The following is a 16,786-nucleotide window of genomic DNA, read 5'->3' on the forward strand; positions in this document are numbered from 1 at the left end:
AACTTCATATGCTTGGAAGTTGGCAAGAGGAAAATTGCAAAAACATGCGAGTATAAAACTATTATGTTTCATTTCACATTACAATTAATTTGAACAATGTGAAAAAAAAGATCATATAACTTTGTAATGACTATAATTGTGCTAAGTTGCCAAAAAAATTTAAGAATTAAACGCGTACGCCAAAACCGCCAAATCCGCAAAATTGCCGAATATTGGTTTGGTTTGATTTCAGGTGAAACCGGTCCAAATCGAACCATTAACCCTTTCAGCAACTGACCAGAGATGAGCAAAAATGTTGCAGCAGACATTGCCAACCAACAGCACCGGAGCTACGTTGCGAGACATGTCTACTGGAAACAGCTTACATATGCAGTATGAACGAAAAGAGAAAAGAAAGAAAATATGAGGAAGCAATTAGCAATACGGTGCTATAGAAACATCCAAAAGTTAAGATTTCATCAAGCAACACAATTTTTACTTATTTTATATATTTTTGGTGTTTGTGAGTGAGGAAGGTAAAGAAGGCGCACCATTACTGTTGCTGGACCTTCCTGAACTCTGTAAGGACAGGGTACATGTTCTCAAACGCCTTATACGTGTCCTCTCTCACCTAAGACATCAAATTAAACATAACATTAACAACAAACGTCTATCTGCAAATGCAGGAGAACCGAAACAAGAGGAGGTGCACAATAAAAACAGCAAATCACCTTTGCACCGGTAATAACAATTTTCCCAGACACAAATATAAGAAGAACAACATTCTTCTTCTTCTTTGGCACCTCCGACTCCTGTGGTTCCTTCTGCTCCATCTTCATGCGATATATCAGCCCTGGGAAAATTTCTGGCTCATACTGCACCAACATAACACAAGAAATAGCAACTACGGAGCATACCAGCAACAACAACAACAACAAAAGCTTATCCCACTAAGTGGACTACGGAGCATACCAGCCAGTACAAAATTTTCAAACATCAATTAGAAACAAAGGAAAAGGACTTATTGTGAATCTTCTTTTTCTTCACCAAACAAAGAATCTCACCTACAGAAGTTCAAAAATGCTCCCATACCCAAGCAATACTGTAACCCCGAAACACGCTCAATTTTTCAGCTTGTTAGACCTATGCATTTAGTGCAAATTTCTTACTGCAAAATTCTGTTTGGCCCCTATGATTCATGTATAGGGCACATACACTGTCCTATCATAATGTTGGCTCAAAATAAGCATTGTTTCTAGGATTCATGTGTTTTTTTTTTTTTTTTTTTTGGTCTGATAGGATTCATGTATTGGGTATATATAAAGTAGTCCTTGTGTTGGTCTGGGAGTCATGAATTAGATTTCGTAGTCGCTGGTAGAGATTTATAAATAGGCTTGTAAACCTTAATTTCGGGACATGAAGTAACTAGCAGAAATGTCCAGTAAGCATTTGCTGGATGTGTGATGCCTAAGATCTCTAAAAGTGATTCCTAGACGCCTACTGGTAAGATTCCATTAGTTTTTAAGCCGTTTTGTAAATTTCTCTTCTCATCCTTGAATGTCCTTGTTGCACAGTTGCACAGTTGCACTTTTACCTACCAACAATTTACAGCACACAGATTCTCGTCTAGTTTTTATCCCATTGTTGTGAATTGTTACTATTATCCTTCATTTTTATATTTATAATCACACTTATCAAGAATGAAAAGAGTATAAATGACATTTTATACATTCTGGTTGACAAGGAGTGTTTGCTTAACAACATTATAGATGAATTGGGTCACCGATTCAATATATATCAAAATGCACCTAGAATGCTAATGCCCACACAAAAGACGTTGAACTCATTAATTACGAGCATCTAAAAGCAAAATTTCAAAATGCAAAGGTAATAATATCATGTCCTTGATCATAAAATATAAACACCTAAATAGCCAACCACACAATAAGATGATCATCCCAAGAGTAGAACAACATGGACACCAGATCATGAACGAAACTTAAATCAATCTCAATGGAGAAAAATTATGAAAACATAAACAAAAACAGAAAAAGCTTAAAAATCATGTCAATTACAAACAAATATGGGACAGGTAGTTCCAACTTACACTTGAAAAGGCACCATGGGAGTATGCAAGGCCCTCAAGTCTTATTGGGAATTTAACGTCACAGGATGCAACAATATTTCTAATCTCGAATCTCTGAATTTCACAAAAACATGTATTAAGGAAATAATCAAAAGTGTAATATAAAGGACTTATTCCAAATGGCCTTAAACGAGAGGCAGAGAGAGTGAGAGACATATATATATATATACCTGAAACTTAACAGAAAACCCAAGTTTTTGGATGATTCGAGCATACTGGGAACCAAAAATATTCAAGTCAGATGAAAGAAGTTCCACAGTATGCCCTTGCAACCTAATTAAGATTCACTAATCTAATTACATAAAACAATAATTATGTAAAGGATAATCATTGACTAATAACTGTGTAATCATTGACTACAAAACCATACCCACTCGTGATTGTGACCATTAACAAAGGCCAAATGATTTCAGTCACTGACTCAGGGTACTTAAGGTCGATACCAAAATTTTTAAGCCACTCCAAAACAAGGGTAAAAGTCCATAGTCACTCTACTCCTGCCTTAAAATGCCTAAAAACACATAAAGACATAAAATGCCCCAAATATATAGCACTATGTTTCATTATCATGGTAACATCTGTAAGCATGCAACATTTACCTTCCTTGCTGCCAGTTTTGACTGCTCTTCACTTTTCGCACCTGTGCATACCTGAAGTACCAGAGAGATTAAATCTCTTAACCAAAGGAAAAAATGGTATGATGCGTGCATAACTCAAATACATTACAAACAAGGCAGGAGGGAAAAGGGAGGGGGCTTTATCATGTTCAAATGGTCATGAGAATGTAATGCAGTAGTCAACCAAGGTTTTGACGTGAGTAAATTTTTAAAACCCAGTTTTGGTTGCAGAAGTGCTGGGTGCAAAAAAAGGAGTTTATGGCAACAATGCACAACTGTCCATGGCTTCCAATAAAAGAAGATAACGTATACATAATTTCAGAACGTAACAACTAATTCAATTCCAAGTCTAACACATACACACGCCATTTGAAATGAAACTCATAAAAGGATCGCTCCATCTCCAAAATCTCATGTTAATCTGAGCATCATTATTTGTCAATTTAAGATTCAAGATACTGTACATCTCGAACAAAAACAAATGCAATTCAGACGACCAGAACTGGTATTAAACATACACACCGATTTAGATTTCATAATCAAAATAAGCAACCAAACAATGGTCCCTTTTGGGGGATATTCTGAGTTAAACATTTATCATTACTTCACGACAAAGACAATAAACTATAGTGAGAGAAGGCCAAAATGCATTACTAAGACTAGCATGACAATTGCCATGCTCATGTATGAAGGGATACAAATCATACAATTACAAACACATCTGCGAATTCATGATCATGTATAAACTAGATCCATAGCCATGTCAACAGATAATAGCACAATCAACTGGAGTATGATAAGCAAAAACATATCACGTAAGATAAATCGTTCTATCAGATCTCACATGGTAGTATGGATTTAAGAACAAAGAAATTACGACCAAAGGTGGAACCGAACAGGATGCAAAGAGATTTGAAAGCATGCTCACCATATTTCCAGAGGCAAATATCAAAGCTGTAGTTTTTGGTTCCGTTATTCTCATAATGACCGCGGCAAAACGCTGCAGTACCATTCAATAACTAAGAAGTTAGGATTCAGTTAGAAGTCACACTGAGATAGATCCATGTGTTTGTTTCAGAAGGTGAAGAGGGAGAGAAACCCAACCAAGATTCCACCAATTTTATAAGATACTTGGAATCACTTAATTCTCAACTCAGCTAAAGTAGGCAGCCTTTAATTAAGGTATCAGTCAACCGACAGTAGTATCAGTCAATCGACACTAGCATCACATCCAACCACTACTTCCTAAAGAACCCAGTATAACATATTTCGGAAGAGTGACCTAGCACCAGTTAACAGTCAATACACTACTGAAATTAATTATACATACTCTTGCATACCTTGGGATTGTACTCTGCATTCCGAGCTTGCAACACAATTTGCTTGAGATCAAGCTTGCAACCCAAAAAAGCCGTAGATACAATATTACTACAAACACAACCAGAACAGAAGGATTATTAAACTACTTATTAAGCACAAAATACTCCAGCTTGTAAATAATTCAATCACTATAAAAGAAAAAGAAAAGAAATCAAGATTAAAAAATGCATATCATGAACTAATGAATACCAAACTTGGTGGATTCACTACCGAACTGGCCCGCAATAAATAAATAACAGAGATCACTATCACATGAAATCTTTCATTGACGGCCATCTAATTCATTTCTACCCTAAATTCGACTTCAACCAGAAAAATCAAAAGAATTTCAATCCCTTCAAGAACCCAAAAACAACATCCTAGAGATATATAAACGAATCAGTATACAATAGAATTTTAAATCCACCTTTCCCTTTAGGAAACCAGAACCCTGTAACCCCCATAAACCCACAAACGGATATTCCTAGCATAAACCAAAGAAACCAATAACATTCAAATGGTTAAGAGCATTTACCCTGCACCCGCGGTCCTAGGTTCAGTCCCCTCCTTCCCAAAAATACCCAGAATCCAGAATTAGAAAAATCACACAACAAGTGAGAGAGACAGAGAGAGAGAGTTACTGAATAGTGGGAACAATGCCAGAGGGGTGAATGGAAAGATCCACAGGCTCGTTATCTTCAGATCCACCTTGTTCTTCCATTCCCTGTATTTTGGACCGGCGATTGTTCAAAATGTATTATACAGAAAACGAAAAATCGAATCTTATTAAGGGTTTCTTGGGTTGCTACCTCAAATTCTTCGACGTCCCTTGGCGGGGAAATTGGAATTTGGGGACGGAAGTTTTCAAATTAGGGTTTGTTTTATAGGTTTTTTATGGAAGAAAATTGTGAACGATGGCGGGTTTTTGTTTGGGTTTTGGACTTCCAGTCATGCTTCCGTTTTTCATTTGGGAACATATATATATACACGGCGGTGTCGTTTTAGTAAATTAATTAAATAAAAAATGGTCTTCGGTGACAGAAGCCGAAAGTTGTATTGTCAATCGGCCAATCCCTCCGAATGTTTATTCAAAATTTGACCAGAGTATGCCGAAAGGTTCTCAAAATTAACAAGGATGTGTGAGAAGTAAAATTAACAAGTTGAATTGTCAATCGGCCAATCCCTCCGAATGTTTATTCAAAATTTGACCAGAGTATGCCGAAAGGTTCTCAAAATTAATAAGGATGTGTGAGAAGTAAAATTGAGTGTGAATAACGTGAATAACACTATCCTTTTAATTATCATCTCTCTCTCAAACCATTCTTTGTAATAACTACCTGCATACGTAGTATGTGGTCTCATTCTAGTTAATATTCATGGCAAGTTGAATACAAGTTTCACATCAAATAAATTGAGAAAAAAAAAATAAAAAAATAAAAAAATATATATATGTATATGTGTGTGTATAGTTGCACTCCTGAATTTCTAATAACACTGATGCCCTTTAGGATAAAACTTTACACCTCTTGAACTACATGTGGTCAAATTGGGAATAATATCAATGCTAGACCTTTCGCCCGTCTCTCTAAAACTTTAACATGGCATGTTGACCAACTTCTAATAGGAAAACAAAGAATTGGCATCAATTAATTAGCCTCCTAATTGACTTGATTCCTAATATTTCAGCCTTATTTACAGTGAAACTTAGCGTCACATAAATAGTAAAAGAATGCAGATCGAGAGAAGCTGGATGATCTCAGTTGTTCACTTCAACAAGCTCAGCTGATTAGTGGTGGTGCTCGCTGCTCACGAAGTCAGGTAGTGCTCGTATCCTAGGGCGTTGGATTAGCGTCAGATCGAAACTTGAGAATCCCTTCAGTTATATAGCCCATCAGTTTGGAGAATAAAACAAGTGTCGATGATGATGATGATGATGATTTCGGGGATGACAATGCTTGCAGTATTTCTATAACCATTCAAGAGACGGCAATCTTCCCAAAGGAGGCAAAGCTTCGTTAAGTTCTGCAATGACACCAACCAATTCGGAGACAACGCGGCCCCTTGACAACTTCCTTTTACTGGACAACTTAAATTTGGATTTGGTTGTGGGTGGCATTCAATGTTTCTCCAAGTGAGAACATAGAGAACAATTGAAAACTAGCTCTAGGCTAATGACAGAATCCTTTGAGTTTAGAGTGACAAGGGTACTCAGATCTTTGCAATATTGGAAAACATCAAATGGGATGGACCCTCAAGGGCAAACATTAAGAGCATCTCCACCGACTTTATTGCCTTTGCAATTGACTCAAATTGCCTCCAACCCAAAAAAGGTCCTCCACGGTCCAAAATTGGAGAGGCAATTGCGGCAAGGGCTGATTGCCCTTGCAACAATTACACGGGCTTGTGCCCTTTCAATGACAGGTGGGGGGTCGCACCCATGTGACAGCCAGTCCAGCCTAACCCAGCCCACCCACATAACAGCACAATTATGTTTGTTCGTAATGCTATACTTTGATATGTATTTAAAGTTATATTATTGGAGCTAGATACTGAATTTATTTTCAAAGATCAAACTTACTAAGTACATAATTACAAGGCACAAAACATAATATATATATATATATATGGATAGTAATTGTCTTTGCTCTTTCTTCTTCCAAACGGATGAACTTGAACATAGATAATTACTGTTTAGAGTGAATAGTAAAAGCAATTTTATTGCTCTTGCCCTCCAATTGCCCTTCTCTCCACTAACGGGTGGAAATGCTCTAAGGTCAAATGACAAACCTTATCATCCGATAGCTTTCAGATCCTTCAAATTCCAAAAGGAAAAATTCATTCTTGGACATATAATGCACAAAATCAAGTACAATATATCAAGCATTATGAAGCTTATTATATTTATCATCATCATCTACCAAAAAATCTTGATAGAAAGACCGTATTACTAAGTTATCCAAATGCATGTACCTATTGTTTTCTTTTAGTTGTTTACTCCCGTAGTAAGATAATCTTGTGACATCCACAACTCAACCAAATTGTTTTTATCTATCACATAATCTTTTTAGAAACTAAGACAATATAACAGACAACGTTTGCAGTTTGCTGGGGCAAGGTAATGGATGTGGATGCAAATTTCTTTCTCCTTGTTCTTTGACAAAATTGCACCTACAAAACAAATAACACCTTAGGTCAAGGCTACGAGCCTCACGCACCCACGATTAATGGGGTGGGGGGGCTTTGGCCGAAGAACCTCCGATGCCAAAGTTAGAATTTTGAGGGAAAAGTGTTTGGAGAATTTTGAGTGTTTAGCAAAAGTGAAGACCTAACTTTTTAGAGAAAATGAGGTAGAATATATAAGGCATGGTCATCCCCCTTGGGAGAGAAGGTGACTGGCCTTTTGTGTGTTCTTTGGGTGTAATTGGTAGTTTAATTGGCCATTAATAGATTAATTAGGTAATAAATCAATTAATTAGCCAATTAACATAATTTAAAAGGAATGTTTTGGAGGCTACCTTGTGGAAAAGATTTGATGAGGATGGATGAAATAGGTTTTGAATTGTTACCTATTTTGGGCACTTTTGAGTTGGTTGAATGATAATTGCCCACTGCTCATGCGTAAGAATTATGGTGTGCCTCGAAGGTTATTTTGTCATTTTTACCCAAAAATCCACGTGTCGCCTCTTAATTATTTTTGGCTCCACAATGAACTCATGATAACTTAGCAATAAAGGTTGGAAAACTTGTTGCTCAACCTCTTCCAGTTCCCATATTTACTATTCAAAATAGCTTTCCGTTCACTTATTGTTTTCGCATAGTGCATAAGACTACCTAAGCGCAACAAGTGGCAAACTCTTACATTTATTTACAACGTCCTTACCCAGAGCTTCAAACACTCGAGTGTTAAGGTTTATCCCATTGTATTCTATTAGAATGATTCACTAGTCTTGTTAAGTTTGACGTGGAAAGCTAGGGTTTCATCATTATCTTCAATTACCATGAAGGGGCTTATAAGCACCCTACAAGGAGAAGTATTAATTGAATGCTCTATTATTTAGGACAGTGTATTCAATTGAGATTTTGAGAGATTTTAATTTTTTTTAAAGAATTTAGGAGTATTCAATTAGGATTTTAAGTGATTCTCTGAAATTCAATGTGTATTCAATTAGAATTTTAAGATAGTTTATTAAAATCCTTAAAAATGTAGGTGTATTCAATTAGAATTTTAAAGAAGTTTATAACATTCCAGGTGTATTCAATTAGAATTAGAATTTAGAGAATTTGGAAAAGTTGAGGAATTAAAGGGAATTGGAGAGATATTATAGTGTATTTTAAGCATCCACAAATCTCACTTCTTCCCATGAGATTTCGAGGGAATTGAATCAAAATTTTACATAGAATCTCTACAAATCAGTTAAACTCCGTAAAAATCCATGGATTTATAAATCCATTAAAATCTTTCAAATTCCCAATTGAATACAACCCCCCCCCCCCCCCTTAGACGTGGCTTGTTTTGGAGCAATTCAAATATAGGGTTTGGAGTTGTCGAACCTACATCGCATGGAATTGGCAGGAGTAGCTTATTTTTTGGAATTGAAATTCTCTCCAAATCTTCAAGTCCAAAGTAGGCGAACCCATAGATCCAGGTCATTTATTTAAAATTTTACAGTTCATTCCACTAGTCCGCTTTAACAAATTGAGAGTCTGGGTGTGATTCCTGCCAGTTTAATTTCAAGTTTTGGGATCCAAGGTTTAATTTTGGTAGTTCATGGTGATTTTAATGGTGATGCGGTGTGGGGTTGATATGGTTTGCAACCAGAGATGTGAAAAAAAAGGGAAAATATGGTTGAGAAGGTGAAGGAAGCATAATTGCTGCACTTATTTTATTATACCTTTATTTATTTGTTTTGTGGTGGGCTTGTTTTGCTTATATCATCAAGATAGAGGGCGTGTATAACGATTTTCATGAGACTTACTTGGATGATGAGTCTGTTTAGCAGTTCTTATTTTAAAATGTAGCATTTAATTAAGCATTTTACTTAGATTTTGGCACACAGAGGTTGAGAGAGTGAGCAGGAGAGAAGTCACCATTTTTTTTGTTTGAAAAAGGGGACTAAAAGCAAGAGCCCAACACAAACCTACTCGATAATAAATTTAGATAGGAACATCCCGAGTCAGTTCTCACGAAGAGAAGTCACCATTTCAATGGGGTTCTCATGTCTTTGCTCCAATACAAAATTAAAAAATAGAAATACATAAAATTGAATATTTATAAAGTATTTGTTGAACATGAGTCTAGAAGTGTGATTACATATTCTTGTTTGTGATTTGGTGGACATAATCTTGTATTATTTATGGAACTTCTCAAAACTAAACTAAAATAACTCACACTATTTTTGGAACTACTACAAAATAACCCATATTATTTCTGAAACTACAGCAAAATAACCCACACTATTTCTGGAACTGAACCAAAATAACTCACACTATTTCTAGATTGGAACAAACTGAACATTATTTCTGAAACTATAGTAAAATAACCACACTATTTCTGAAATTGAACTAATATGACTCACACTATTTCTGGAACTACTGCAAAATAACCCACACTATTTCTAAAATTGAACCAATATGTCTCACACTATTTCTGGAGCTATTGCAAAATAACTCACACTATGTCTAAAACTATAGCAAAATAATCCACACTAATTATGGAACTGAACAAAAATAACCAATACTATTTCTGGAACTACATAAAAATAACACACACTATTTATGAAACTAAATCAAAATAACACATAATATTTATGGAACTAGAACAAAATAACCCACATTATTTCTGAAACTGAACCAAAATACCCCACACTACTTTTGAAACTGAACTAAAATAACTCACACTATTTTTTGGAAGAGAACAAACTAAACACTATTCTTGGAATACATCAAAATAGCACACACTATTTCTGAAAGGAAACAAAATAAACACTATTTTTAGAAATACAACAAAGTAACCCACATTATTTTTAAAATTGAACCAAAATAACCCAGATTATTTCTAAAACTAGCGCAAAATTATATTGCAAGTTATTCCTACCATTTCCAAATTTGAAGCACGCCCCGAGTTTCATTGCGGATTCCAAGATGATTAGTAGTTGTTTTTATGTTCACACTTCAAAAATTAATAATAGTGCTAATTAATTAAATTAACTTCCAATATTCACTGACAACTCTCTCAGAAATGAAAGGTTGAAGGCAATGGATGATGAGATATCAAAAATGAAAGTTTGAAAGCCATAGTTGAAGTGTCTTTTCCCTTTCTTTTTCGTCTGCTTTTTCTTTTTTCTTTTTCTTTTTCAAATTTTGTAATTGGAGAAGGTGATGGTATTTAGGTGGTGGTCTATCATGGGTAGAGATTTATTTTTCTTTCTAGTTTTATGGAAAAATAGGTGCAAGGAATTGGGATTTTTTGTTTTTTCTAGTTCCATGGAAAATGGATTTAATTTGTGTCCTCCTCCTTGATTCAATTGCACATCTCTTTTCCTGTTCGTTTCTTTTTAATTCTAGTTTTGAAGATTGGATTCAATAATTTAGGATTTTTTTTCTTCTCAAAGTCTGGTTATTCTCCAAATTTGAATCTAATTTGGACAAGGAAATTCAAAGACCGATTGATAAATGCACCAAGAATGAAGAAAGAAAGACCCAAAAAACGAAAGGTTTCAAACTTGCGCCTCCTTGTTCTTCAGCCTTTCTTTCTCTAGTTGAAAGAAAGAAAAAAAAAAAAAAAAAGGCACATTAAATCCAGCCGCACGATCTCATCAATGGTTGAGCGCATCATCCTCATTTTGTGGCTAAAATGGGGATCCCACTCTTTAAAGAATGTACACTAAAGTCTAACAGCATCTCTAAATGAGATGTTAAATTTTAAACATCAAAATGATAGTTGATAGTGTCACATCCCGGCCCGGGTGGGACCACTTCCCGGCCCCGCTCCACCACCGTAGCACGATATTGTCCGCTTTGGGCTTACCATTCCCTCACGGTTTTGTTTTTGGGAACTCACGAGCAACTTCCCAGTGGGTCACCCATCATGGGATTGCTCTAGCCCCCTTCTCGCTTAACTTCGGAGTTCCTACGGAACTCGAAGCCAGTGAGCTCCCAAAAGGCCTCGTGCTAGGTAGGGATGGGAATATACATATAAGGATCACTCCCCTGGGCAATGTGGGATGTCACAATCCACCCCCCTTAGGGGCCCGACGTCCTCGTCGGCACACACGCGACCAGAGTTAGGCTCTGATACCAAATGTCACATCTCGGCCCGGGCCGGACCACTTTCCGGGCCCGCTCCACCACCGTAGCACGATATTGTCCGCTTTGGGCGTACCATTCCCTCACGGTTTTGTTTTTGGGAACTCACGAGCAACTTCCCAGTGGGTCACCCATCATGGGATTGCTCTAGCCCCCTTCTCGCTTAACTTAAGAGTTCCTATGGAACTCGAAGCTAGTGAGCTCCCAAAAGGCCTCGTGCTAGGTAGGGATGGGAATATACATATAAGGATCACTCCCCTGGGCGATGTGGGATGTCACAGATAACTTATGTGGCAATTTGACATTTTGTACAATATTTTGATCCACCCGATATGTTAAATAATAATGTTATTTAATAAACTTTTTATCTTTTTTGTGAAGTCTAATGATTAAGGTAACCAATCAAATATTAAAAAAAAAAAAACACAGCATTTATTATATATTATATTAATCTATTAAAATATCATTTAATAAATTTGACATCTGCGGTCAAATTTGACAACAAAAGGTTTTGCCTTCAAATGACTCAGTGCCACCTAAGAAATTGAAGGCTCAGTTGGAGAGAGTTTGCTGCCATTTTTTTACTGTTGTATGCCTACGTAACAATTTTGACGTCTCATTTGGAGATGCTCTAAGTTTTCTTTATGTTGGGGTAATTTTGGAAACTTATTTTTGTTCATGTTGGGCTCTGTAATCCAGCCGATGTAGAATTGGAGGCCTATGTCCTTATGGTTAATTTTGAGGTGCTTTTGGTTAAAGAAAACTATTGGGTGGTTTTTGATTAAAATAGTCTTGGTCTAAACCCTTTTCATTAAAACTCTCATTAGTATTATCATTGTCGACGATATGGGTATTATGATAATGTTGATTATGTAAATACATTATTGCATATTGGAGTGTAAGAATTTTATTGGAATATTTGAGAATGAGATAATCTCCTCATTTGTGTAGTTGAATCTATTCATTGTGAAACCGACTAACACGAGTAAATTTAAATAAAAAAAATTAAAAATTAAAAGATTTTAACGAATTTATGCTCATTTAGTCTCAAGCCTTGTTTTTCAAAAACTTATTCGTTTCTTTAACTGATATTTAACTTTAACTGATTAGTTGTAATTTTTTTTTTGCTACACATATTGGCCATTCATTAGGATTTTGAAACAATACAACGTGGGTAACCAAGCCATTACTTTTTTGAACGCTCACGTTGCCGTGAGTTTGCATAAGCTCTAGTCAAATAACATTATAGAAGAACACATCGACAACTATGATGATTCACACAATCATTGTTTTATACTATTATTATTTGAACTCTTTTTCCATCTTTGATTAGTGATGTCCTTTCTTCGTGTACCATTTAGTCTTAAAAAGAACATGAAGAAGTAAAGAGCATGGGTCACATTACTCAATAAATCAAAAAGTGGGCCTAAACCAACATGCGAGAAGTGACAGCTTGTTCCCCAAAAACGAGAAAATAAGGACACGCTTACTTAACAAAAACGAGAAAATAAAAGAACCACCGAGAGTAAAAGTAGGAGATGTAAAATCAACAAGCTTGTCTCCTTGATGATCTAATGGACTAATATCTGATTTTTAAGTATTTGATTATGTAAGAAAAAATTTACACTTTTTCGATTTCTTATCTATAAATAAAGGTCTTTTTTTGTTTTTTTTTTGTTTGTTTTTTTTTTTTTTGTAGTTCCTGTGGTGATTTGTCACTTTCAATGTGACCCTTGTGGTGAACCAATTATTAATTAAACTCCTATGGTGAGTCATGTTAGCAATTGAGGTCTAAATCTAAAGTTTCATTAGTCTTCCATTAAATAAAATCATGTGAATATCACATGTGGATCTGTTAAAATTAATTTTATTTATTTTGGAAAATAAAAAGACAAAAGCATGATTGAATTAAAATAAAATTACAAATAAAAGAAACTCGTAAAGATAAAAAAAAACCCAGCAATTCCCGTATCTCATCTCAGGCTCCCAGCCACTACCGTAGCCACTTGTGGTCAAACTGATACAAATTGATACAAGAATGAAAATTCAAGTAAGACTAAAACTCTAACTCATGATCAAAGACGTGTTGGCATTGAAATAAAAAACAATGGTATATTAGAAGTATTAGGATTTCTAAACGAAATTAAATCATACCTAAGAAATTAGACGCGACTGCACCTTCACCTCTTCTCCTAGCCATTGACGTGGTTTTACAGGTTTAGTTTCAGTCTTCCCGTTCAAGCTTTGTTTTTTGTAAAATCTAATTTCAGTTAAACCCTAACTTATACTAGATGTCCATTGAATAAGATGTAATTTGGATTGAAATAACGAATTTGACCCTTTATGTGATAGTCACGTGTGTTTATTTAACGGAAGACTTAACAGAAATTTGAATTTGGACCTGAATTGCTAACAAGGCCCACCACGAGGGTTTAATAAAAAACTTTTTCATCACGAAGGTCACATCGAAAGTGACGTGTCATCACAAGGATCATGAAAAAAATTTGACCATAAATAAATGCATAAGTAAGTTAAAAAGGTGAAATGATTTTTTTTTTCTTTTGTGTTAAACTCTGTTTACTATTCTGAAATTTCGTGGTTTCAATATTTAGTACATGAACTTTTTTTCATCCCAGAGTCATATCTAAAGTGTTAATTTTGGGTCAAACTGTTAATTCTCCCGTTAAGTGATAACGTGACGCCCATGACGCTGGACAATGACTACAATGACTGGACGTCACATGTCATTAAAAATATTTAATTAATTAATTAATTATTAAAAAAAAAAAAAACCCAGAACGCTATTGTCTTCCCCACCCCGACCCTCCTCCCTTCTCTTCTCTGCACCTACCCAACCTCTGCACATCCATCTTTCCCCCTCCCTCCTTCTCCCTCATTCTCATTCCCTTCTCTTCCCCGCACACCCACCCATTCCCCTCCTCTGCACCCACCCCTACTGACCCCCTCCCTCATTCTCCCCACCTCCACGGGACCACCAACACCGTCGCTGCGAAAACCACCAATGCCAACCGACCCAACAGGATCTCGAAATCCTGGCTCTTCTTTGAGCTCTCGATGTACTCCGACAGCGTCGTGAAGAACGGCGACATCGTTTCGTTCTTCGTCTTCATCACCATGACCAGATCTGAGCCGTACGATTTCAGAGTGCGACGTCGTTTCATCCTTCGTCTTCATCACCATGACCTGAACTGGAGCAATCGTTCAACGCCGCGGACCGCGACGGTCTGGAACTTCCTCAGCTTGCAGTGCAGCTGTCGCCATGGATTCAGGGAAAAGAAGGGATGTAGGGTGCCCAGAAACTTTTATTTTTATTTTTTTAAATTGAGTGGGTCGGGGGTTGAGGGAGGGAGAGGGTTGGGGGTTGAGGGAAGGAAAGCCAACGCCATCATGCTCGCCATGTTTTCCGACAACGCCATTAAAGCAGCTCAAAAAAATTATTTATTTATTTATTTTTCTGATTCAATTTGAAAATTTGGGAAATTGGGTGGTTGTAAAATCAATTGGATTTGGGGAAATGGAATTTGCGTACGAGGTGCAGGATAAGGAGGAGGAATAAGGGGTGTGGTTAGGAGAGGAATGGTGGAGGAGGTGGTGGTTGTGGAGAAGGGGGGATAAAAATATGGGAGAGAAAAGGGGGAGCCGAAGAGGGTGTTGCAAAGGGAAGAAGGAAAGGAGGTGGAAGACGGGTGACTGGGCATGGGTGGGGATTTGGTTTTATTTTTTTTATTTTTTTAATTAATTTTTTAAATATTTTTAATGACACGTGGTGTTCAGTCATTGTCCATATGGGTGCTACGTCATAGTTAACGGGAGACTTAATAGTTTGACTAACGGATGTATGAGACTGTCCCAAAATTTATATTTTAGGTATGACTCTAAGACTAAAAAAACTTGATGTACTAAATGTTGAAAACCACGAAACATGAGAATAGTAAACAGTCTTTTGTCATTTTCTTTTTTATATTTTAACAAACATATGAAACTCAAGATTCAAAATCATTCAAATTCATATTATTTATAAGTAAACATGCTTAATATCTTTTTGGTCGAATCCCCAAATATCTTATAGCGATTGGGAAATACAAATAATGTCAAGGTCAAATGATTCATTTCGACCATAAAAAATAGGTAACGTGACTCGTATTTTATTTTACTCATGTATATAATGTTTATATTCCAGACACGATATCTCATCTTTACTGCAAATAGTACAAGAAATTAATTGTTTATGCAAAAATCGAAAACGTGGTCAATATGATATGTAAATTGATCACATCCTATTTTGAGAGATGATGCACTAGACTAGAGTGCAAATATGGTTAATGAAGCTTAGTGCCCAAGAAATTATGAGTATGTCATAATCATTTCACAAACATGCGTAAGTGTCTCCTCTTCTAGAGTTGTTAATTTGTTAAATTAAATTGCATTTCCAATTCAAATTCTTCAGGGTAGCGCAACTCTCATACTCAATTGGTTTGACACCACACAAACTCTTCGAAAAAAGAATAAAACTTAACTTTTAACGTGAAGATCAAAAGATGAATAAATCATCCGCATAAAGAACATGAGAAGGAGAAATACAACCTCTTAGAGCAAAAATTGGTAGTAAGTCCATCAAGTTGAAATCGACTCAGACCCCTTGATTATGTAATGGCTAAGATGATGACCAGAAGATAGATGAGAAGCAATCATGGCTCTACCACTGGTGAGAAATCTTAGATTTGATTCTTATGAAAAGCGAATTCGAACAAAATTATTATGGTAGTCATTGTGAAGTTTAATTCACTTTTTCACTACTCAATATATATAATATCGTATCTATTCAAAATAATTATTTAGTTTAGTGGGCACATAACTTATTTACTTATAAAGAATTCTCATAAAAGATCACCTCTTTTATTTATTTTCAAACTTTGCTTTTTTCTTTCATTTTTTTTTCGCATATGAACAGTGAAAAGAACATCAACCATTCACAATGCATGGCATTGCTCAAATTAAGTTATAATTATATATTATTTAGCTAATTTTCTTGTCAAATTGATGCAGCACTTTGCTAGCTCACTAATTCTACAGGAAGGACTTGCATGAAACATGAATGTTAATGTATAAGTGTTTCAAATCAATCATGTAATATTATGCGAGAACTTAAAAATAAAACACATGACGTCATGTCATAGGTTCAAAATGTCAGAGTAGCTTCTAAAGAATGCAAATAAGTCCTCTAAATCAGGGAAGCTTTACTAAATAATAAAATAGAATTTTATTATTTTCTAATTTATTTTTTTGGAGTTAGGGTTTGTGACACTAAATAAGAAAAACTTTACTAAATAAGAAAGACTTTTAGCGTGTACTTTGACCA

The 16,786-nt window shown here is 35.7% G+C and overlaps 1 protein-coding gene across 5 annotated transcripts; it reads right to left on the minus strand.

Annotated features, from left to right (window-relative positions):
- Positions 1–47: 47 nt before the first annotated feature.
- LOC137745102 (TATA-box-binding protein 2-like) lies at positions 48–5,048 on the minus strand. Of its 5 annotated transcripts, none has more exons than XM_068484978.1 (10): positions 4,911–5,048; positions 4,743–4,825; positions 4,083–4,170; positions 3,671–3,742; positions 2,725–2,775; positions 2,296–2,340; positions 2,087–2,179; positions 711–854; positions 531–610; positions 48–360 (listed from the first exon to the last, which is right to left on the minus strand). In XM_068484978.1, exons 2-9 carry the CDS (start codon positions 4,820–4,822, stop codon positions 533–535), a joined length of 651 nt encoding a protein of 216 aa, XP_068341079.1. In that variant the 5' UTR covers positions 4,823–4,825; positions 4,911–5,048; the 3' UTR covers positions 48–360; positions 531–532. The 5 variants fall into 5 exon arrangements, with proteins under 5 accessions (XP_068341079.1, XP_068341083.1, XP_068341080.1 ...); XM_068484980.1 differs by having other exon boundaries at positions 221–350; XM_068484981.1 differs by having other exon boundaries at positions 267–347.
- Positions 5,049–16,786: the final 11,738 nt, after the last annotated feature.

Source organism: Pyrus communis, chromosome 9 (genome assembly GCF_963583255.1).
Source record: "Pyrus communis chromosome 9, drPyrComm1.1, whole genome shotgun sequence".
Classification (NCBI taxonomy): Eukaryota; Viridiplantae; Streptophyta; class Magnoliopsida; order Rosales; family Rosaceae; genus Pyrus; species Pyrus communis.

Coding starts and splice junctions, on each gene's coding strand:
- LOC137745102 (XM_068484978.1), bottom strand. CDS start 4,822: ATGGAAGAACAAGGTGGATCTGAAGATAACGAGCCTGTGGATCTTTCC. Junction 2,180..2,295: donor GGTTTTCTGTTAAGTTTCAG/GTATATATATAT, acceptor TGTGAAATTCAG/AGATTCGAGATTAGAAATAT. Junction 855..2,086: donor CCCATGGTGCCTTTTCAAGT/GTAAGTTGGAAC, acceptor ATGTTGGTGCAG/TATGAGCCAGAAATTTTCCC.